This window comes from Apis florea, unplaced genomic scaffold (genome assembly GCF_048593485.1).
Source record: "Apis florea isolate Af1SG1 unplaced genomic scaffold, ASM4859348v1 contig_2272_pilon, whole genome shotgun sequence".
Lineage (NCBI taxonomy): Eukaryota > Metazoa > Arthropoda > Insecta > Hymenoptera > Apidae > Apis > Apis florea.
In genome coordinates, this window is record NW_028256549.1 from 4,878,913 (window position 1) to 4,901,221 (window position 22,309).

At 36.8% G+C, this 22,309-nt stretch overlaps 4 protein-coding genes across 5 annotated transcripts; 1 reads left to right on the forward strand and 3 right to left on the reverse strand.

Annotated features, from left to right (window-relative positions):
- Window positions 1-13,418: 13,418 nt before the first annotated feature.
- Tpx-3 (thioredoxin peroxidase 3) lies at window positions 13,419-15,065 on the reverse strand. The gene is made up of 3 exons (XM_003695982.4): window positions 14,547-15,065; window positions 14,175-14,398; window positions 13,419-14,100 (listed from the first exon to the last, which is right to left on the reverse strand). Exons 1-3 carry the CDS (start codon window positions 14,589-14,591, stop codon window positions 13,641-13,643), a joined length of 729 nt encoding a protein of 242 aa, XP_003696030.1. The 5' UTR covers window positions 14,592-15,065; the 3' UTR covers window positions 13,419-13,640.
- A 9-nt stretch (window positions 15,066-15,074) lies between these two features.
- Nelf-A (Negative elongation factor A) lies at window positions 15,075-18,102 on the reverse strand. Its single transcript, XM_003695981.4, has 6 exons — window positions 17,865-18,102; window positions 17,009-17,441; window positions 16,495-16,905; window positions 16,221-16,417; window positions 16,048-16,147; window positions 15,075-15,943 (listed from the first exon to the last, which is right to left on the reverse strand). The coding sequence occupies exons 1-6, from the start codon at window positions 18,096-18,098 to the stop codon at window positions 15,711-15,713; spliced, it is 1,608 nt and encodes a 535-aa protein (XP_003696029.1). The 5' UTR covers window positions 18,099-18,102; the 3' UTR covers window positions 15,075-15,710.
- A 396-nt stretch (window positions 18,103-18,498) lies between these two features.
- p53 (transcription factor p53) lies at window positions 18,499-20,179 on the forward strand. 2 transcript variants are annotated; one of them, XM_012489990.3, is made up of 3 exons: window positions 18,499-18,702; window positions 18,846-19,071; window positions 19,156-20,179. In XM_012489990.3, exons 2-3 carry the CDS (start codon window positions 18,892-18,894, stop codon window positions 19,879-19,881), a joined length of 906 nt encoding a protein of 301 aa, XP_012345444.1. In that variant the 5' UTR covers window positions 18,499-18,702; window positions 18,846-18,891; the 3' UTR covers window positions 19,882-20,179. The 2 variants fall into 2 exon arrangements, with proteins under 2 accessions (XP_012345444.1, XP_003695842.1); XM_003695794.4 differs by having other exon boundaries at window positions 18,544-18,736.
- Window positions 19,832-22,213, reverse strand: LOC100868468 (uncharacterized). Its single transcript, XM_003695980.4, has 4 exons — window positions 21,724-22,213; window positions 21,435-21,648; window positions 20,505-21,347; window positions 19,832-20,429 (listed from the first exon to the last, which is right to left on the reverse strand). The coding sequence occupies exons 1-4, from the start codon at window positions 21,963-21,965 to the stop codon at window positions 20,190-20,192; spliced, it is 1,539 nt and encodes a 512-aa protein (XP_003696028.1). The 5' UTR covers window positions 21,966-22,213; the 3' UTR covers window positions 19,832-20,189.
- Window positions 22,214-22,309: the final 96 nt, after the last annotated feature.

Below are 22,309 nucleotides of genomic sequence, written 5' to 3' on the forward strand. Positions count from 1 at the left end.
TTATTTTCTCGATCGATGACTTCTTGACTTGGCAAATTTCTATGACCGAGAAAAGTGTTAGAGTTTTCGACCAAAAATTTCCCCAAATTTAATTCCTCCTCCCTTCGAAAATCCCCTAAATACGTACATCGAGAACAATCTCGAAGCGAAAAGAGAATGGAAAGAAGAGGTGGTTAACGCAAGGACAACCCTGTCAGATATCGGCGACAATTCCTCCCGATCGATCCTCCCTTATCCTCACAATCGGCTGGGAAAGGGCTGTGCGAACTCGATCAAAGGAGGGCAAAGGTGGAGGAGAGAGGACACATCATACACCCGCGACACAGTTTTAGCTACGGGGCGTGGAATGGAGGAGGTGGCGCGGTGTGTCAGGTGGGTTCACAGGCACGTTCAAGCCGATTCATCGTCGCTTTCGAGGAGAAAAACGTGGAGAGGCGGCGTTGGTGGGTGTCGACCACGAGGGAGCAGGGACGACAATGAAGCCCGTTCCAGCCCGCGCTTTCTCTCTCTCCGCATCTCTTGCAAAACACACGGGGGCACAGGGAGCATCAGCATCGCCGAGTAAGTACGCGCACGTAAGTAACGTGCACTTCAATCATCGTTCTCACAGGCCGTCGCGCGCCATCGCGCCTTCGCCTCTTTCTCCTTTCTCTCTCTCTTTTCTCTCGCCTCTGATCTCTCGCTTTTTCTCCGGCGAGAACCTTTCATCCGCCGAGCGATTCCATTCCGTGCAACACACCCCCCGTGCAACCTAGGGCCTGGAAACGGCCTACGTCCCTCGTTTTAGTTTTATTCCGCTTGCACGCGATGCCCTTTGCGCCCCGCCGTTTATCTTTCTCGAGGCCTAGTCGTGTCCCTATCACGCTATCGGGGATATTATTGAATTTTATATCGTGTTTTATATCGTTTCCTTTTTCTTTTTTTGGAGAAGAAATGGTCCACTCTTCGATGATGATGGTGATATTTAAGGGCTCGTGAGGAAATTTTGTTCGATAGAAATTTATGTTGCGTATATTCGATTAGGAGCAACACGTTGAAGGAAGGAGCGGAGGATCGAAACTGAGGCTTATACGAATACGAAGGCTTGTCTGCGGTCTCGTTCGAGTTTACGGTTACCAAGCTGTTCGCCAAGTGTCCTTTCGGTGTTGTGTCTCGATGTAAATTGGCCGATATACAAAGCGATTGTTTGGGTAGTAATTCCTCTCGGAAGTTTCTTCGATAGAGTTACGTATAATTGAACGAACCTTGAGTCGTGCGTTAACCAAACTATTTATATTAAATTTGATAGATTTCAAAATTCGTTTTATATCGATAAAAAGATAATGATTCAGAAAAACTTATCGCACGTAAGCTCGAAATATTTCGATCAATCGAACAAAATAACGGAGAGCAGAGGAGAAGATAATTAGGGAGAAAGAGAGAGAGGGAGGAAAAAATCGCGTATCCATTTGCCACGCGAGTCGAGGAAAAATGGTGGAGGAGGAAGCTGAACGGTTGAGAAACGGTGCTCGTTGGTGCAGCGAGATACGTCGAAGATATTACTCTCTGCACCGGGCTGAAACCAGTCGCCGGGTGGATTAAACGCGGTTCGACTGATTAAACACGATTTATATTGGCGTTAATAAGCGATGGCATTGAATATTTAAAGCGACTCATTAACTCGGTAATTGCGATGAAACGGCGCTGCCCGCGAGGAGCGCGTTGATCGATCGATTCCAATTTTCTCTTCCTTTTTGTCCCGGACGTTAGCCTTCGTTGCGGAACAACGTTTCCCTATCGCTAACAAGCCGATCGGAAAATTCAGCCGTTCGTCGATATCATTCCTCTGGTGCAACGGATGAGAGAGAGAGCGAGAGAGGAAAAAGAGGAGATAAAATGGAAAAAAAGAAGGGAAAAGTATATTTCTTTCCCATTTCGAGTCCGCATTTCTCGTCAAACGAACGAGAAAATTTTTCTCGATTTAATGGGAAAACCTGTTTCGGATGATCGAATTCGCAATGCTCGATAATGGGGATGGTAAAGATAAGTGGTAAAAATAAATTCGAATGGATGATAGATTGCGAATAAAAAGCTAAATAAAACTTGCAAGAGAATTATGCAGCAACGCGGCAATTTAGAGAGTGCGTGGATACGATGATATTGGGACAAATTTAAATAACATCCCTTTCCGAACAAATTATTTCTATTTGAAGGATTTACGAAAATCTTGAATATCTTAACATATTATATTGATATTTACATGTGTTTTGCACAGTATATACTATTTTCTCTCTCTTTTTTTTTTCCACATATTAGTCGAATATTTGTGCATGTTTTAGCCGGATAAAAATCCGCAGTCTGTAGTAATGGGAGATACAGTGAAAAAAAAAAAAAAAAAAAAAAAAATCAAGAAACCAGAGAAGCTTCCATATAATTTTACCGACGAATCTATGTGAAAAAAAAAAAAAAAAAGAAAAAAGAAAAATTGGGAGGAGGAGGGGGGGGAGGGCGGGAAAAAAATCCTGGATTTTTTAAAACAAAACAATATTCGCGTACCGAATATATGTTTCACAAACTAGCTGCCTGTTAAACAACACACTCTGCACATTTCACTCGACTAAGCTCTCCGCTCCGAAATTTAGAACCGATCCACGCTGCAACCTGGATCTTCACACCTTTCGAAACATCCTCTCCTCCGCCCCGTCAATTAGCCCTCCCCTTCCTCCTCCCCGCCCCCCTCCTGATCCGATTCAAAAAAAAGAAAAAAAAAAAGAAGAAAGAAAGAAATCGCGTTAAGATCCTGTTTGTCCCCGGGAACGAAAATTCACCGGCTCATTGTCGGCACCAATCTAGAGTCGAATTGCACCCCTCCGTCACTATACCGTGCTCTATACGACCCGTCCCGGGGTAATTTAACACGTAAGGGGATGACAACGGTCTCGAAGCCCGTGTTCTTCGGGGCCTCGTATAAGTGACGATCGTGTTACACCGGCAAACTCACGAAATCTTCGAAAGAATCTATTCGAACTTGTGATTGGTCTTATTATCATCCTGCCCTGGGTGTCGGCCCCCCCCCCCCCATCTTTTTTTTCTTTCTTTTTTTTTTTTTTTCGAATTTTCCAACTCGAAGGAGTGGCTATCGCGATTATTGGAGGCGTTGATCGAAGTTTTATCCTTTGGTTTTTCAGAGTTTTTTTCCTTTGGAGGATCGATCCAAAAAAAGAAAAAAGAAAAAACGAAATCAAGTATCGTAAATGGTAAATTTCTGTCGAACATTCGCAGATTGTCGAGAGGATTGTCGCGTACGTTGCGCAAATAACGTTTAAACCAAATTTAGCCCGAACGAAATGACTTCGAATAATTTCGCAATTTCCCGAGCAGAGCATAACCTGCTCGAAAATAGCCACGAATAGGATTATACGCAGGATGTCCCATAAATTCCACGAAGCCACGATACACGCGTGGATATACCATTACCGATTCCAGCCTCCCCTAACCACAGTTTATCCCTCTCTGGAAGCCATTCCTGTCGCCGACAAATCTCGTGATCGATTCGACCGTGCGCCATCGAAACACCAACGAGACCCGTTTCTCCTGAGAATACACGAGTTTTCGGGTAACTCGTGGGGATCCCTAGGCCTCCCACGGTGCCTGAATACCGCCGCGCCATCTAGACGAGCGTTGCTCCCTAACTAACGCTCGTCTAGGGAGAAAAGAAACAGAGAGAGAGAGAGAGAGAGAGAGAGAGAGAGAGAGAGAAGAAGAAAAAAATCAGTAATTCCTAATGGCGTGTAGAGTGGACAAGGGAACGATCGCGATTCGTCGTTCGTTTAGTAAATTAATCCAGGGATCGGGTTGACGACGAGCCGAAACGGAGGGGGAGGGGAGGATGTATCATCATCGCGTGACTCTTGTTTTAAGCACACGCACACGGCCGAGCGTTCACGCAAGTGCGCGGTAATTCACGTGATTCGCGATGAAACACAATCGATAGAGAGAGCGGCTTAATTGCCGTGGCCGCAGAAGGCGGCCGCCTCATTTGTATGGAATTTCATCGTTCGGCTAATCGAGTTAATTACCAAGCTGATAAAGCGCAAACGACTTCGCGACAGCTGCGATGTAATAATAAAAAAAAAGAAAGAAAGAAAGAAAGAAGGAAGGAAGGGAGGGGAGAAAAAAAAAAGGCAGATGACGATCCCTGCTGTCCCTCCTGCCCCTCCCGCACACGTCTTCACACGTGTGAGCAACGCGGCACCAATTTATGGCGGGTGCCATTATCGCGCAGTTATTATCCTTTCGTGACTTATTATTACCTGCCTCCAGCAGCAGCAGCTCCCGACAATTACTCTAATGGAATAATTTTTTGGAAAAACTATCGAGACCTCGCCTCCATCCACACCGCCACGTTCCGCGGCCACACCCTTCGTTCCTCGCATGCCTTCGTTCCAAACCCTCGATCGGTGGGGGATGGTAAGCTCGTTCAACGAGCCTATTCGATTGTTGTCGCCTCGAACAACGAGAGGATAGATGGATATTCAAGGAAGAGATATCAGGGGAGAGGCTCGTAAACCTCGATGAGATTTAAAACGCGAGAGGTTTCGACCGTTCAATTTTAAAACGGTCCTTCGCCTTCCGTTCGTTGCCTCCGTGAATCGAGGCCGATCTTCGTTCCACGCAGGCGAGACGACGAGAGTCGAGAGTTCGAATCCCGCAGGAAGATTGACGCGCTCGCGAGGCTGCCACCAAAAAGGATAAGAGGGGTGAAGGGGGGCGGGGAGTGGGGCAGAGGGAGGGCTTATAGACCGCGCTGCCAGATCGAATTGCTTTTTACAACGGACGGTCGCGAGATATCGAACGCTCGCGTGTATATACATAAGAAGACGGTGTTTGCGTGTATGATGCTGATTGTGTGCACACACGTACACGCGTTACACGTATGAACATCGAAGGCGCATGATGCGTGTGGGGCGCGGCGCACGGGCATAAAAGAGAGCAAGCGAAAAAGGGAGCCTCTTTTTAATCTAGCGACGATTCGCAACCCCCTGCTCCTTTTATAGTTACGTGCTTAGTGCTTATACCCATTGACTCCCTCTCTTTACCCTCTTGCCCGGCCTGCCCGTCATCGTTTCTCTTACCACGCTTTGTCACCGTGTCAGCCCGCCTTTCCTCCGCGCGACCGAGGGCCCGGAACCCGCTGCTACTATCGTTTCCCATTCCTCGGACTTTATACGTCGCGTCGAACCGCGATTATACTACTTGCCTTCTCGATTCGTATTATGTACTTTTGTTTCCTTTTTTCTTTTCTTTTTTCTTGGATCGTTCATTGTCGTCTCTCTTGTTGCTGGTTAAAGAAAAAAGAAATCGACAATGGACAAATCTCTGACGATGAGGATCTAATTTGGAAGTTTCGAAAAGAGGGTTCGAAAAATTCTTATAATTCGTTCAAAAAAGTTTTCGAAAAATCGTCCGTGTCAAATTCTTCTGATTTGATCCGTCTATTGAACAAACGGTATTTAAAGCAGAGGAGTGAATTTCAAAGCGGTTCCTTCGTTCCATTCCTCGAGCGTGTCGTCGCGATGCAGAGGCTAAATCGGCCCGAGGCATTGTTCGAAATAACACGCGGCACGCTTTCTCTCCCTTTCCTACTCCGAAAAGTACATCGCTCTCCCCGTTCACCGTTGGTTTTTCGCTTCCATACACACCGATATGTTGCCTACTACGATCCGCTCAACTCCGCATATGTTGGCCACGGTACAATACCGCGTGATCGTATTACCATTCACAATACAACGAGCAGAGACTATCACGGCGCTAATCAACCCTTTTGATGAAATTTCAATCGACATACTTGCGGCTTCACCCGATTCGACTAAATATCGCCGCTGTATTTTGTCCATCCCCGCGACACCCGCCCACCACCCTTCGAATCGCCATCGATCTAATTAAATCGACCCGTTTCGAATCGTTTCTTTCCAAGATGACGAGATTAATTTCCCTTTAATCGAAACTCTTCGATTTTCGAATCGAAAATGTGTGTATTTCTTTTTTTTTTTTTTTTTTAGAAAAGAAAAAAGGGAGGGGAGAAGATGATCCGTCGAAAAAAGAAATTTTTAAAAGCGTCGAAAAATTTTGCAGTCGATAATTTTTAAAACGGGATGATCATCGAGAGAGATAATTTTAAAGCATTTCGTGTGTAAACACATCGGCCATCCTGTTTAAAAGAGAATTGTGAAAAAGGAAATGTACTACCGCTCTGCAACGCATAAACCGTGCAAAGGTGGAGCAGTTGTATCTTATCTCGCGTTTAATCGACATCGTTGAGCCCAACTGTGACGCTCCTAAGCTCCGGTAATTACTTAGATGGACGGACCTTTGACACGAGCCCCCGTTTCAACAGAGGGATGGGAGGAAATAAAACACGTATCGCAAAGGTTTTTTTTTTTTTTTTTTCAGGAGAAAGAATTCGTTCAATTTCATCCGTCGAGTTAATTATCTTCGAATTTATCTTCGAATATTTTCATCCGTTATTTCTTTTCCCATCAGGGCGGTTCGCAATGGATAGGAGTCGATCATTTATTTCCGTTCGATGAATTTTTCATTGATCGATCGTCGGTCGCGACGACGACAACGACGCTACTTTTACACACGAGATGAAAAGTCGCAGTCCACGTATATACGGAGGACGGAATGGGTAATTAGCCGATTGGCACGGATTGAGCAATTAGCCGAACGATTGGCGCGTCGAAACTCGGCGAGAAAGGAAATAATACGAAATCGAGGAACGAGCGTATAATTAATATTGTACGAGAGCGGGGTAATCGAAGTTTCAGTTGCAACCTGTATATGTATGTATAGGCAAATTAAAATATCTCTTAATTCCTCTCGTCTTCCTCTCTCTTTCTCTAATTACATCGTTCAATTCTCCGTGTAATTAATTGCAATCCAGAATAAGCGTTTTCGAAATTGCCGATGGATTGTCGATAAATTCCGAAAACACTTTCTGCGTAAAATTTTACGTATCCCTTTTGAGATAAGAGAAGATTGGAGCGAAATTTTCAGGGAGGAAATTTGTCGAAATAAATTAAAATATAAATCAAAACAAGCAAAAATCAAGTCGATGATGATAATTTTTATATCGCAGAAATATCGAATGCAAGTAAATATATAAGTGGAATATCTTTTTCAGTTTTTAATTTCGACTCACCGTATAAGATGGGCTGCGCAAAATGATTTTCTCAGTTGAGAGATTCTACAGGAAAAGAAGCGAAGATCCATTTTTATCTGAAATTATAAAATTATTCGACATTAAAAAAAAAGAAACATTAAAGTTACATATATATATATGTATATATTTTTTTTTCATAACTGGTAATTGATAACAATTAAAAATTAAAAATTTCGATCGATAATTCATAAAGTCGTTAAAACCATTGCTGCATTGGCTTTTTAAAAGGCAATTTAAAAAAATAAAATATAAAATTAATTTTGATCGATCAATTAATCTTCGTCAATTGTCTTCGTTAAGAGTGATAAGAAAATATTAATAACAATTAATAATTCACTCTGATAAGGAAAAGGAAGAATCCATCTCGGCGATTTTATTTTACAAAAGTCAAAAGTCATTTTCTCTCTTCGCGCTTCGCACAAGTTAAAAGACAGATTCTAATCCACCCTCGATGGAGAGAAGCGGCGAGAGAACGAGGGAAGGGGTGGAGACGATTGATTCGCGATTACCGCACACCATCGAACGATCGATCCAGGAGCGAAACGATGGTTAAGCAGATAGGGCCACCTGTCTATTAGCTCCCCGGTATCCCGGTATCGGAGTTGTTGATCCTTTTCCGGACCCCGGGCGAGCGCTTCGTTAATTAATCTGGCAGCAACGGACTCGCCCGGCTCAAAGGCACCCTTTTTCGCCCCGGTTCATCCATCCATTTACTTGCTGCGTGCGATCTCTTTCCCGACGCGTTTCACCGCGGAACACGGCCGGGGACAACGAGCCGCGGCAGATAATTATAGTTATAGAAAAAGGAGATCCACGAGCACGTGTTGACACTTGGAACCACCGACTCTTTGTCATCAGCGAGGGTAGGTTTTTTATTATTATTATTATTATTATTATTATTATTTAACCCTCCCCTTAATTCGAAATTTTTACCCAGAATTATTGAAAAGAGTCGATTTCTTTTCGTATGGAAAAAATAATAAAATGAAAATTTATATACGTGTACGTCCAAAATTCTTTATCTGTCTCTTAATACACGTAATTTGTTTTAAGTCTTATTATTTGATCCACATTCTTTATCGTGATAGGATATTTTCTTAAAGGATTAACTTTTCAGATTTATATATATTGTTCTTGCTTAATGTTAAATGTCGAGCTACCTTACCCACCTTCAGATGACTCGAATATTTTATTCCAATTCCTTCCAATTTCTGACTCTTGTCTCAAATCTACGTAAAAAAAAAAAAAAAAAAAAAAGAACCAAATTAAACTCCGTCCAACCTCCGTGATCGAGTTTCTCGAACAATTTCATTTCGAGCTCGCTTGATTATCATCCCTTACCAGCACACCGAGCGAAATCATTTGCTCCGGTCAAAAAGTTCGCGCTCTCGCGGTCACAAAGGATCGGGCGCGTGTCACGGATCGAATCGCATGGTTGGGAAGCGTGGATGATCCGCAGAAGGTTGACGATGCGTAGAAAAGACGAAAATTAAGTCGTCGATCCGACCATTCTTCCTTCCAACCAACCCCCCCTCGATATCCAACCCATCCCGGCCACTAATAGATCCGTCGTGGCGCGCTCTTTTCCTTGTCGGGGCAAACTATCACGGTGGTGTTGACCCCACGCTCGGCCGGATAATCGACTGAAAATAACCCCAAGAGACACGGGGGACCCCCTTCCCTGCTGATTCCCCTCGGCTCTCCTCCCGTGGACAAAGTCGGTGCATCTGTTCCGTTGTTCCGTGAAAGGAACGAACGACTCCGACAATTAGAGAATCCCGGCCGAGCCGCTTTTGCGAGCCTTCCTCTTTTCTTGCTCACGCGATCGCCGAGATTGCGCCGCCTCTGCTGCGAGCGTGGGGCGGAATCGGGCAGATTAAATCGGTCGGAGGAACGATTACGTCGCGTCTGGACGGAAATAATGCGCGGGGGGGGCCGGCTCTCCCCTCCTCCCCTCCCCCCCCCCGGGAACCAAAGAATCCGATTCTCTTTTGAATTTTCCTTCTCGATTGAGCGAAGCTTGGATCCCTCCTCGAGATCAATACGAACCAACGGGGATGAGAAATTACGTACGTGGATTCATCTGGAACAAAAAAAATTTGTCCACGCGTTAGAACAAATAACGAATATTCTTACGATTCCACGATACGTTCCGATTCTTAAAATTCCGTTTTCCAACGAATCGATGATGAATCGTAACACGTGATGTTTTACATACAGATATTTTATTTCTGTATTACAACAATTATTTATTGAATTAAACTATTACTCTATCCTAAGAAAAGAAAGAAAGGAACGGTATCTTTGGCAACAGTTTCCCAAAGAAGGGAAACTCGCTATCGATTCTCTCTATCATCGCTCAAGGGTTGGATACGTATGTTGGAGTCGGTGATGCGTTGTTGGCCGGGACACTTGTAATTAAAGGCGGCATTAAGTGGGCTTTGACGTGCGCGGAGAGTTAACCCTGGCACAATGGCCGGTGGACGTAAACAACGGAGGAGACCGGGCTTTGTCGTCTAATTCGCGAAACGACACGGTGGACGGGCAATGGCCGTGACAAAAGACACATTTAGCTAAATGCAACGCGCGAGCCCGTGTCCCCGCATTGTTTTCATCCGGTTTGAGTGGGTACAATTAGATCACGCTGCCGGGGGTGTTGTAGTAGTATTTTCGATCCCCCTATCGGCGCCCCCGAGATTGGCTTCGTTGTAGGGCAACGCCGATACCGGGCCACCATTTAGCCCGCACCGGCTGTCGTGAATCTTCTTTTTCTTTTTTTTTTTTTTTTTTTTTTCTCCCCCATCGATCCGATGACCACCTCGTCCATTCGCGGTGCAAGTGGACGGAGAATAGATAATTCTCTCTTTCCCTCCCCCCGCTTCTTTTTACCTCTCTTCCTCGCCTTTTGTTTCTTTGACGTCCCACGCGACGTTTCGCAGAGACGAAGGGAACCGTGGGGAGGGAAGCTGGCCAGATTTATTCGAGTGTTAACCGCGAGCCCTGGCGAAATCTCTCCATGCTCCACGTACGCGGTCGATTCTTTTTCCCAATTCCTGGGCTTGCTCCAACCGAGGGGAGGGAGGGGGCAAGGATCCCTTTCACGATTCCTTTCCTCTTCCCACGAATTCGTTTCGAAAACCGTATCCGTCCCTTGTGCAATACCTCGACACGTCCTAAAAAAGGAAGGAGACCCGGTTTCGTGGCTGGCCGATGGAAATGGTTCCGAGAAGGAATTCGAATCGTGCAATCGGGTAATCCGATTAGCCGATCGCCTCCGAATGGGCCCGGTGGAGAAGACCAGTGTGAAAGTGCTAAACGAGCAATAAGAAGGTAAATGGGAGAGCGGTCAAAGCGTAGAGAGAAGGCATAAGTAGAGGCACCCTTCCCATCCCTCCCCTTCCCCTTTTTCGAGAGGCATCATGGGCGGCCGCTGTGCCGCGAATCAACGGTCTAGGGAGAGAGAGAGAGAGCGGGGGGGGGGAAGGGGGTTTGGAGGGGGTGGAAGGAGAGCACCGCCGCGGTACCGGGCGCAATTACGGATTTTGAGTGACAGATGCTCGCCCAGTCGGCAGTCGGAAGATTAAAACAAGTAATCAAAGCCCCAGTAGCCACCCCGGGATGGATATGGATGGATGCATCCCTCTGGTGGTGGGTACAACCCCACTCTCTCCCTCCCTGTCACTCTCTCTCTCTCGCTCTCGCTCTTTTTCCCTCTTTCCCTTTCTCTCCTCGTTTCGTGGCCGCGCCACGTTTTCCCTCCTTCCTTCCTTCCTCCTTCCTTCCTCTCTCCTAGGCAGCAGAGGGTAACCCTCCTCCCCCGGCTACTATAATATCCACCTATCAAGCCGCGCTCTGAATGCTCCTTTAAGAAAATGTTCCTTTTTCGCGAGGCAGTCCTTCAGCTGGGAGGTTATTAGACGGCTCCTACCCCCGGCGGGGAAAAAACGAGTGGCTCGGCTAAGAGAGAGGGGAGGAGGAGGAGAGGAAGGGCGAGAAAAAGGAGGATGCGTTCAAACGACGGAGCGAGCTCTATCTTTCAGCGAGAAACGATAGGGGGACGTCGTGGGCCCCCTTTGACGCGCGCGTTCGCTCGCTTCGATCGCTCGGACGACAATAACGGGCCGGTTGGATAGTCGACCGCCTTTCCTTTCTTATTCTTCATTTTATTCTGCTCGTTCCGCCTACAACTAGCAGCAGAACCGAGAGACTTATGGTCGCGGTTCGAGGCGAGGCTAACGAAGTTAAAACGATTTGCCGCTTATTGTTATCCGCCTGATATTCTGATATTCGAGATATTCTCGAGCAGAGGTGTGTGTGTGTGTGTGTGTGTGTGTACGTAGGATCTTTGCAACCGATGGATTTATCGGGATTATAAGGATATTTTATGGCATCGAGCCATTTGATATCGATACGATTGTTTATTTATTTATTTAACGAACTAAAAAAAATCGTACTATCACGATAAAGAATTGGTTGGGAAAGATTTGTCTTTATTCCTCTACTTTTTACTTCAACTATTATTCCGTAAATGATATAATGAAAAACAATTTTATGCTCTTATGTTGGTTTAAGAGAAAACAAAATGCACGTATTATTTTCTGTTATATGTTAAAAGAAAAAAATATTTATTTAGTTCTCTTTCTCTCTCTCTCTCTCTCTCTTTTTTATGCTTTTTTGATTTCATATTCACGCGAAATAATAACACGTATAATACGTATTTTTTTTTCTTTTTTACTAATTTTTTAATAATCGCGTCTTTGTAAATATGTTTTTTCTGACTATTATAAATTATATTGTTTTGTATTATTTCAAAATCGTTACATAAATTCAATATCAAAGCTCAACGATCGCTCTAGAAGCAAGCGACGATATCGAAGATAAATGGTAAGATCTGTTAAGCGTTAGTTACGGACAACAAGAGAAGCAATTAGAACGAGAAGCCGTACGATCGCAGCCCCAACAACCGCGGGGGCGGAACAAACCGGCGACGATAGTTAGAAAGTCGATTAAAAGAAGAAAATACACGTACATCTGACGACGACATAATCCACGCTCACTCTTAATCGAACAGACATTATGATGGAATTGACAAGCCTTATATAAAGAAATTAATCGATAATCGTCGCAAGAATCGCGATGAAAATTGGAAAAAGAGAGAAGAGAAAGGTGGAAAAAGATAGAAAATGAAATGTAATTCAATTTCGCAAACTTTCCAAGAGATCAACGCGAAAATCGATAGAAAAATTTATCCCGTGTTGTGGCGTCGATTCAATCTATAAATTTCTTTCTGATACTTTTAGACTAATAATATCAAACGGGTTATTCTTTAGCATTTGATAGATCTCATCGCTTATTTTCTATATGTTTCCATTTTCATATTACAAATTACATTATAACAATAATACACACAAACAGATGAAAAATAAAATTCTTTGATTTTCCATGTTTCAACGATTGGTGTAAATTTTCGAATAGAAGATAAAAATCTTTTTCTTTCTTTTTTAAAATAAATAAAAAAAAAGAAATAGCTAATTTTAATTTTTAAATCGTTCAAACGATATTTTATTCAATGAATAAATAGTATTTATATATTTACCACATAAGATATAAGAAGTCTTGAAAAGTTAATTTGTGCTCTCGATCTCGCGAGAAGATAGAGTACGTTTAATCTTGAAATTTCGGCTTGTAAAGGACAGGATTGGATTTTATAGGGCGAGAAAGGATGAGCCGTTTGTCTCCGGCGTCGCTTTTCAGTTTTTCAGTCTTCCGCTCTTATACGTCGACCGTTTTCCGACCCTCTTCTCTAGTTACTTTATCCCTTCTTTTAGGGGCGTTACCGGCGTCGGTATCTTCTTTGCGAAATAATAAGCTCTCTCTTATGAATTCATCGTAAATGCGGTCTCATGGATTTCACATTTTTTTTGATATTGATCAATATCGCTTACAAATGAATTTTGTATTTTGTATAGAAAAAAAAAAAAAATTTGATCCATCACTATTATTTCCATCACGCTAAAAAATTAAATTAATCAATACAATATTGCTATTTTCCTTTTACAGTGATACTTCAAATTTGATTCTTGAATTCTCTGTATTATACGCATATGAGATCATTTATAAATAGTATAAATATTCATATCCTTTGCTTCTGATTAAAAGCACTTTCAACTTTATTGTTGGACAAGTTGTGTTTACGAAGAAACCGATTATAATATGCACTTAATAAATTTTATATTTTTCAATATATGTTATTTAAAAAAAGAAAAAAATAATTACATGAGAAATATTTTTAATGAAATTAAATAGTAAAAGGTAAAAAGTAAATTATCGTTTTTTCATATTTTTAAACATATGTTAATATTTTTGGTATTACATAATTTTTATTACAATTTATTATACTTTAATTATACTTATAGAAAATATTTATTTTCAATATTTAATTAACTGATTCAAAATATTGTTTACTATCCTTTGGATTTGGTTTAATAGTTTTAGAATCTGGTTGCCAATTAGCAGGACAAACTTCTCCATGTTTTTCAACAAATTGGAATGCTTTGATAAGTCTCAATGTTTCATCTACGCTTCTACCTACTGGTAAATCATTTATGCTCAGCTGTCTTAATATTCCTTCTTTGTCAATAATGAAGAGACCTCGTAAAGCAATTCCAGATTCTTGGAGAAGTACATTGTATTTGATTGATATTTCCTTGTTAAAATCACTAAGAAGAGGATAACCTAAATTACCACCTAATCCACCCTGTTTTCTTGGCGTGTTAGTCCATGCTAAATGACTAAAATGGGAATCTGTAGAAACTCCAATTACTTGCGTATTCAAAGCTTTAAATTCTGAAATTTTTTCACTAAATGCTATCAACTCAGTAGGGCAGACAAATGTGCTAAAAATAAAATTATATATATTTTCAAATAAAATATTTGATTTTCCCTGAATATATAATTCTTAATAACTTACAAGTCTAATGGATAAAAGAAGAGAACAACATATTTTCCTTTGTAATCGCTTAATTTGATTTCTTTGAAATCGCCATCAACCACAGCAGTTCCGGAAAATTCAGGAGCAGGTTTTTGAATTTGAAGTTGGCAAGAAAAAAGTTTTGAACTAACACAAAAATTACGAGCATGTTCTACTAACGTCGGTTGTTTAGTTTTCACCAAATTTGATGTTGCTACATATACCTGTAAATGTATTATTCATATATTACAAACATGATATTGAATAATAAAATTAATTAAATACATATTAAAATATTATTATATTAAAATAATTTTCAAATGATATAAATAAATTAAATATTTAATATTTCTATTAGATCAAATGACTTACCGCTTTGCAAGTCTGAGAATGTAAAGATGCTAAGAATCGAAGCATTATTAATATATAAATTATTCTCAATGCAAGAACAATAAGCAACGATAACAATCTTATAATCAGAGAAATACAAAATTACTTTATGAAACAATAATTAAATTTAAAACTTATTTTCGAAAGTTTATCTTGAACTTTTCAAAGAGGTTATATAATTCACTTTTCTTATGAATGACACATTTTAATAAAAAATAATAGAAAATATCTCAGAACTTATTAAATATATTTTAATTTTGATTAATTTTGTTTAAATATTAATTACTATCGAGAAAATAATTGTTTAGATTCTTATAAAATATTGTTTCGAAAAACTGAAATAACCTTCTAGTGAAATGTTAGAGGGCGACAATTGTCAAAGTAAAATTGATCTTTGGAATTATCAATATATCAATATATTAACATCTCAACATTTCAAATCATTCTCGAATATATATTGCATTAATTGCATTATAATAATAAAAAATATAATTTTTTAATCAAATCAAATTTAATCAATATAATCATATTTTATTCAAATAACAATATTATAAGTTTTATATTCGTTTCTACTGAATGAAGAAACATGTTTTTATGCATATATTTCTCAAATTACGAACTATCGCATTTAAATTAATAACATCCGGTTTCCTCTACAATGAAAAATATCATACTATCTATTAATAAATAGCATTTAATTTTTTAATTAACCAATGATTTTTATTCATTGTCGATGAAACCACACGCGCGCATAGAAATAGAAATTTTGATTTCTGATAATATTTAAAATCTGTTGAAAATGACGTCTAAGCGTTATTTTCAATTAAAAAATGTGTCCGTTAAACCATTCTTCCATTTTTGAAAAAAAATGGAAACAAGAATATCTTCATTATTACATTGTATTTTTTCGAATAACACAAGTTTTTTGATGTAACATGTACATCATACATTAAAGTTTTACTATTAAAACATGATACACAAGTCTGCTTACACCATATGGAACACAGAGACCAGTTGTCTTCTGCACTCAAATTCTTTTGCTATCTATAGAACAGAGTTCTAGTTTCAAAATACTGTCATTGTCAAAAATGACAGAATTATTGGCCTATATAATTGCAACTTGATAAAAATTTCTTTCATTTTTTTTCAATTGGAAGCTGTTGCCGTCACACTGGGAGTAGGAGTCGTAGTGGACGTTGATTCTTCTGTAATAATTCGACGATTTTTCTTTATCCTCTTCCATTCGCCATTTGTATAATTCATTTGGAAATGTGTCTCAACTAACATGGGAACTGTTGTACCATCCGGTTGAGTCACTTCTTCTATATTTTCCGAGAGCATTACTGTGACTATATTACCCAACTTTGGACAAGGATTATCTAAATATATGAATATATAAATATATAAATGTATATATATTTTTTTTTATTAAAAGATATTTGATATTAAAAAATATTTTAAAATATCTTAAAAAGATATATACCTCTTGAACCAGCCATGAAACCTAGAATAAGAGCTTTCTCTGGTCGAGTTACTTTATTAGCTGTTCTAAACATTTCTTGTGCTTCCAACATTTGTTCTCGCTAAATATAACGAGATAAATTAATAATGTAACAATTATAATTTTTATATATATAGCATAAATATTTTTCATACCGTAAGAGATAAGCCTTTTCTCGTATTTGCTGCCGCATTAGCAGGTTGTGCAGTAGTTTGTATACGAATTTGTGTAACTGTTTGAGCTGGTCTAACTGTTTGCACTCCAACAGGTGCACTTTCAACAGGTGTAATAACTGTCGGTGTCGCAACAGGTATAACTGTACTTGGAGTTGTAGGTGTACTTGGTGTTGTAGCTGTAGAAAAGAGAAAATTAATTATTTTTTTATTCATTTAATTTCTTATTCTAGTATAATTATATATAAAAACATACGAGTTTGTGGTGTTGTTACTGACACTACTCCACTTGGAGTAGTAGGTGTATAAGATTGTACAGATGCTACAGGAGTAATTGGAGTAGCAGGTGGATTAATCGAAGTTAATCCTTGGGCATATTCTGGAGTTGTTGATGTTTCTGTCGTAGTTGTAACCGGTGATGTTGTAGCAGCTGCTACAGCTTGAGCTTCTGCAACTTTCTTTTGTTGTTCTTCCAATTCCATCATTCTCTTTCGTTTTTTTGCTTGAGCATAACCAAGTGGTTGTTCATTAATATCCAATAACTTAATACCACCATCTTTGCGCATTCTATTGCTAAGAGGTGTCCTGTTAGACATTGAAGAACTTGTAAGCGAGGGAGAACGAAAACCACTTGTAGGGACTCTACTGGGAATGCCTTTCAAAGGTGCTAAAAGTAGTATATTATTTTATATATTTACATATTACATATTACTTTTGTTTTTTTAAATAGTATTAATTAAAAGTATATATATATATATATATAAATTTACTTGTGTCAGTCATTTTCCTAGGCATTCCTCTACTTCTTACAGGTACTGTAGGAGCAGTGCTTTTTTTTAAATTACTTGCAGCATCTGTACTCTTTTGAAGTAGCTCTGCTCTTAATGCAGCACTTTTTGGTTTTCTCTTCAAAGTAAAATGCTTAACTGGTGCAGGTTGTTGACCAACCACAGAAGTAAGAGCAGTCTTATTAAGATAATGACATTCTAATGGAAGCATAGCTGGGTCATTTTGTTTTTTCAAAAGTTTTCGAAGATCATTGACTAGTTCTCCAAAAATAGGCCTATGTTCATCTAAATCTGTAATATCTGTATTCAAAGAACCTGTTGATGGAAATGTTTTCATCGCTTCGGATAACATTGATACCCATAATTCACTATCCAATGATGCCACTTCAATGATTTCTTCCAATTCAACACGCCACTGCATAATTTAATAAATTACAAATTATAAATATGCATAACAAAAGATATTTAAAATATAAATTATATTAAAAATGAAAAAATATATATTTTTTAAATATATTTAAAAAATATAAATATAAATAATAAAGTATAAATATAAAATATAAATATAAATAATAAATAAAAAGAAATTAATTATATTTAATTTTATGAACAATATTAAACAATATTAAACAATATTAAAATGTGATTAGTTACTAAACATTTCAAAAACATTCAGTATCTAATGAATATAAATAACAATGGAGTCTTAAGACTTATGTATGTAATAATTATTAAATGCATTCAAGTAATAATTATAAATCTTTTTATATGTATTTTACAAAAAAAATCTTTGATTTTTCATACTTTAAATATACGCAATAAACAAAATTTGTCCTACCTCCTCGACATTCCGTCTTGGTATGTGAAAAAACGAAAGAAGTAATTTAAGTTTAACTTGCGTTTGAAGATCTGGAAAACAATCTTTAATATTTCGCAATACTTCTGCGTTAAGTTGTGAACAAATTGAACTTCCAGTCCAGCTATCATTTGACGTTCCAAGCTTGTTATGAAGCCACAACGAAGTATCACTGTCCCTTACATTCGCCATATTGGAGTCGTTTGTTTCATACATTTGACGTACATTACCGTGGTGCGCCACATGTTATTCCCGCCATAAAATAACGTGACATGTATCCATATAATATATAAATTATAGATATGTATGTAAACACAAAAAAAAATTTAATTAAAAACATATTAAAAAAATTTTTTTAATTATTATAATATATATATAAAATTATTAAATACTACACAATATAATATACTATAACTAAATACATATAATACACAATAAAATAATATATATATAATATATAATTACTATTATACTAAATAATATATTCGTTATTATTAATTATTTAATATTTAATATTTAAAATAAATAGAATTTTTTTATTTTTCCTAATTATTGTACTAAATATCATTTTATTTAATTAACTAAAAAACTCAGTTAAAAAAAATATTATCGTTTCATGAAAATCTATATTAAGAACGATTTTACAATTTGATTGAAAATCAACTATTATTTTAACAAAGGATATTCCCGCGAATATAAATGGCATCTTTTTAGAGCAACGTGATTTAAGTTTAATGATTTGTTGTTACATAGATAAATATTTTATGGAATATGACGAGTACGAATGGATTTTCAGACTCACAAGAGTCTGATATATTAGGTGAAGAAGATTACAAAATAATTGTGAAGGATATGTAAGAAATGTTGATATATAATAATTATTACAACATTCTTATGCGCTTCACTAGTTTAGTTTTCTTTATATTAAATATTATATATATCATTATATATTATTTGATTTAGTGGATTTGTACCCACATTTTGGTTTCAAAGTATAACGGAAGATAAAATGGAAGAAAAATATGATTTAACACAACAATATATAGAAGAAGAAAAACAAATGAAAGATGAAGAGGAAGAAGAATATTTTCAAGAACTTGATCCTCCTATTCCAGTAAGAGAAGAATTTCCAGGTCGTCATAATTTTCAGATTTTATTAGTTAATCAAGATTCTAGTAAACATTGGATTGTAAGTATATAATTGAAATATTATTAATCATGTATGTAAAAATTTAATATGTAATGTATATTTAATTCTATTTATTTTATCTAGTATTCTCAAACATTAAAAAAAGTGTTTATTGTCATGGAAGAAACACTGCCACTACGCGTTAAATGGGAACCACCTGAGGATGGTTTTCTTTTACGTACTGCCATGGTTTTTAGTTTAGATCAATATGCTAGTGATCCAGTTAGAAGATGTCATAATCACATGGCACCAAATAATCCAAGTAATAGAGATGTGGATCCCAGAGTAATTAAACATGTTGTTAGATGTACACATCATCTTACCATGTATGAAGAAAGAAATGAACATTTATCTATAATAATACCTCTTAATAGGCCACAACCTGGATCACAATATGTTCCAGTATGTTTTAAATTTTTATGTAAAAACAGTTGTCCATCTGGCATGAATCGTAGACCAACAGAATTAATTTTTACTTTGGAAGATCGTAATAAAAGAATTTTAGGTCGAAGAAGACTTCCTGTTAGAGTTTGTAGTTGTCCCAAAAGAGATAAAAAAAAAGAAGAAGCTGAAGTGACAGATGTACAACCTGATATAAAAAAAAGAATGCTTTGTATGCCAGTTACAAAGAAAATAATGCCTTCCTGTGATACTCATGTATTCAATGTTCAATTAAGTATTGTTGGGAAAGAAAACTATTTGGCTGTATTAAAATATGCATATGATATTATGGCAGGTCAAGCAATCAAAACTGGACAACTTGAATTTTTCAAACCATATATGGATGATATATTACATAAAACACCATAGTATATATTTATATAAATTTTAAATTCTTTCGCATATATATTTTAAAAATCAAAAAATTCATATATTATCTATTTGTATATGTTATAATAATAATACATATTTTACTAACTTCATTTTACTAAATATTGATCTTAATACAAGACTATATATACTCTTTTATTACATATAAATGTTAATATTATTTACATAAATATTCTTATATTAACATTGTGATATTATGTCAAATTTTTATACTAGAATATAATGTACTTGTTAATTTTTATCAATAAAAATGAACAATTTTATTACTTTTTTAAAATTTATATTTTTTATATCTCTAATTGCTCATGTGAGAGACATTCTATTAATTGAATGTTTAATGTGTGTAATAACAAAGCATTTGGCAATGGTGCAGTATGCTGTGATGATAATACTAAAGGATTTATAAGACTAGCAACATTTCTGCGTATTTTTATTTCAGTACCATTTTCTCCTTGACCATATAAGATCCATTCCCATGATGTTTTTCTTCCTATTGTACTAGTAATCCAAACAATTTCGTCTTCACACTATATATTCAAAACATTTTTAATATATAATAAATAAATAATAATAAATAAATTTAATAAAATCAGTAAATATACCTGAAAGAAAAAAAGATCTTCACCATAATGTAATATATAAACAGCTTCTGAACCAAATGGAAGAGGTATTGGAAGTTTTGCACAAATAGAATAAAAATGAACTTGTGGTACTTCATGAATTTCACTCAAATGTTCTAATACTGCATCAGATGTAATAATATTTTTACATCCACTTTGCTTTAAAAGCGGACAAATTATTTGAGTACAGGATATAGAATTTATAGAACCTCCCCAAACTAGTGTAGGAGATATATTGGACATTAAACTATTACTACTTGATACTGATATACTTGGTGCATTCATTTGCAAATGATTATTATCAACGTTCTTTATTGTTTCTTTTGATAATTCTCCAGTACTTGCAGATTTCGTTCGATCATATAAATTTAAACGTTCGTCAATATTTAGATTTATAGATGCAACGATTGCATTTGATTTTTCATTAGAAACTACTGTTAAATTATCTGCTGAAGCAGCTTTTTCCAATCCACCACGAAATAATTTAGTTAACAATAGTTGACATGTTTTCGAATTTATACTATTAGTTTTTTCTACTACTTGCGTTAATTCTTTCTTTTTATTTTTTCCAAAAAGACGATCTCGAAGATTTTTTGTATGACATTCTGCTTTATTACATAAATTATCTTTAATATCAAAAATATCCCGAAATATTTTATTAAGTTTGTCCGCAAGCAAACATCTCCCTTGACCTAATTTAACTCTACAAATTGGACAACGAGATGTCCTTGATCTACATTCAACACAAATGATATGACCGTAAACGCATTGAGAGACTGGAGATAATGAACTTTCCAGACAAATTGGACATTCTAAAACTCGTATCTAAACAAATATAATAATTATTTTTATAAAATATTGTAATATATATTTAAAAATATTTTTAAAAATTTTCAATATTAAATTACACACCACTCCAGCTACTGCATTTGCAAGTTTGCAAGCTACTTCTGGTAATGGTCCTTTTATAGCTATACCTGTCTCTTTTTCTTTTTCTTCTTCAATAAATCTCCAAATAGACAATTTTAAATTACATTCTTGATAATGATGGACCAATCCCGCTATTTGTTTTATTTTTAATCCTAATAAATCTTTTCCATCAATACTAATTAAACAATCGCCAACTCTAAAAAACGCGGCAATAAACAATTTTAAATTTTTAAATTTTATATATTTATTTTACCATTTTTTTTATTCTTACCTAAGCCCTGCTATATCGGCAAGACTATTAACTTCGATATGATTTATCCACGGATAAGGATCCCACTTTGATTTCGTTAAATGAAATCCGCAAGATTTACCAAGTGCTTTAGCTTCTTTTATATTTTCTAATATTATACAAATTTTTCCTGTAATTGTATCAATTGATGTACGTTCTTCTGTCATATAAATCTTAACACCTGCAGCTTCAGTTAAAAATTTTGAGGTATACGCAACAGACATAGTTCTTTCAGGATTATTTTATTTTTTTTTCAAATTTTTTTAATTTCAACTCACTTTTGAATGATCATTAAATATGATTATAAATTTAAAGCACAAAAATAATTTTTTAAAGAGAAATCTAAAACTTATTATTATTTTGTAAATTTCGATTTGTTATCATAGTTATTTTATTAACTACATTAAATAAAATTTGTATATCAAATATATAAATATTATGATCCTTACGAGAACCACGTAATAACGAAACTGATCGAGCCTGTCTCTAAGATAAAATACTTGCTTGTTTACCTTCACCTAATTTCGTATCCTTGACATTTATTTTTTTAAGGAAATTGTAGCTTCAA

Coding starts and splice junctions, on each gene's coding strand:
- Tpx-3 (XM_003695982.4), bottom strand. CDS start 14,591: ATGCTTCGATTCTTAGCATCTTTACATTCTCAGACTTGCAAAGCG. Junction 14,399..14,546: donor ATTCTCAGACTTGCAAAGCG/GTAAGTCATTTG, acceptor ATACATTTACAG/GTATATGTAGCAACATCAAA. Junction 14,101..14,174: donor TTCTTTTATCCATTAGACTT/GTAAGTTATTAA, acceptor TTTTATTTTTAG/CACATTTGTCTGCCCTACTG.
- Nelf-A (XM_003695981.4), bottom strand. CDS start 18,098: ATGTATGAAACAAACGACTCCAATATGGCGAATGTAAGGGACAGTGAT. Junction 16,906..17,008: donor TAGGAAAATGACTGACACAA/GTAAATTTATAT, acceptor TACTACTTTTAG/CACCTTTGAAAGGCATTCCC. Junction 16,148..16,220: donor GAAAAGGCTTATCTCTTACG/GTATGAAAAATA, acceptor CGTTATATTTAG/CGAGAACAAATGTTGGAAGC.
- p53 (XM_003695794.4), top strand. CDS start 18,654: ATGACGAGTACGAATGGATTTTCAGACTCACAAGAGTCTGATATATTA. Junction 18,737..18,845: donor AAAATAATTGTGAAGGATAT/GTAAGAAATGTT, acceptor TATTTGATTTAG/TGGATTTGTACCCACATTTT. Junction 19,072..19,155: donor ATTCTAGTAAACATTGGATT/GTAAGTATATAA, acceptor TATTTTATCTAG/TATTCTCAAACATTAAAAAA.
- LOC100868468 (XM_003695980.4), bottom strand. CDS start 21,965: ATGTCTGTTGCGTATACCTCAAAATTTTTAACTGAAGCTGCAGGTGTT. Junction 21,348..21,434: donor CAAATGCAGTAGCTGGAGTG/GTGTGTAATTTA, acceptor ATATTTGTTTAG/ATACGAGTTTTAGAATGTCC. Junction 20,430..20,504: donor AAGATCTTTTTTTCTTTCAG/GTATATTTACTG, acceptor TTGAATATATAG/TGTGAAGACGAAATTGTTTG.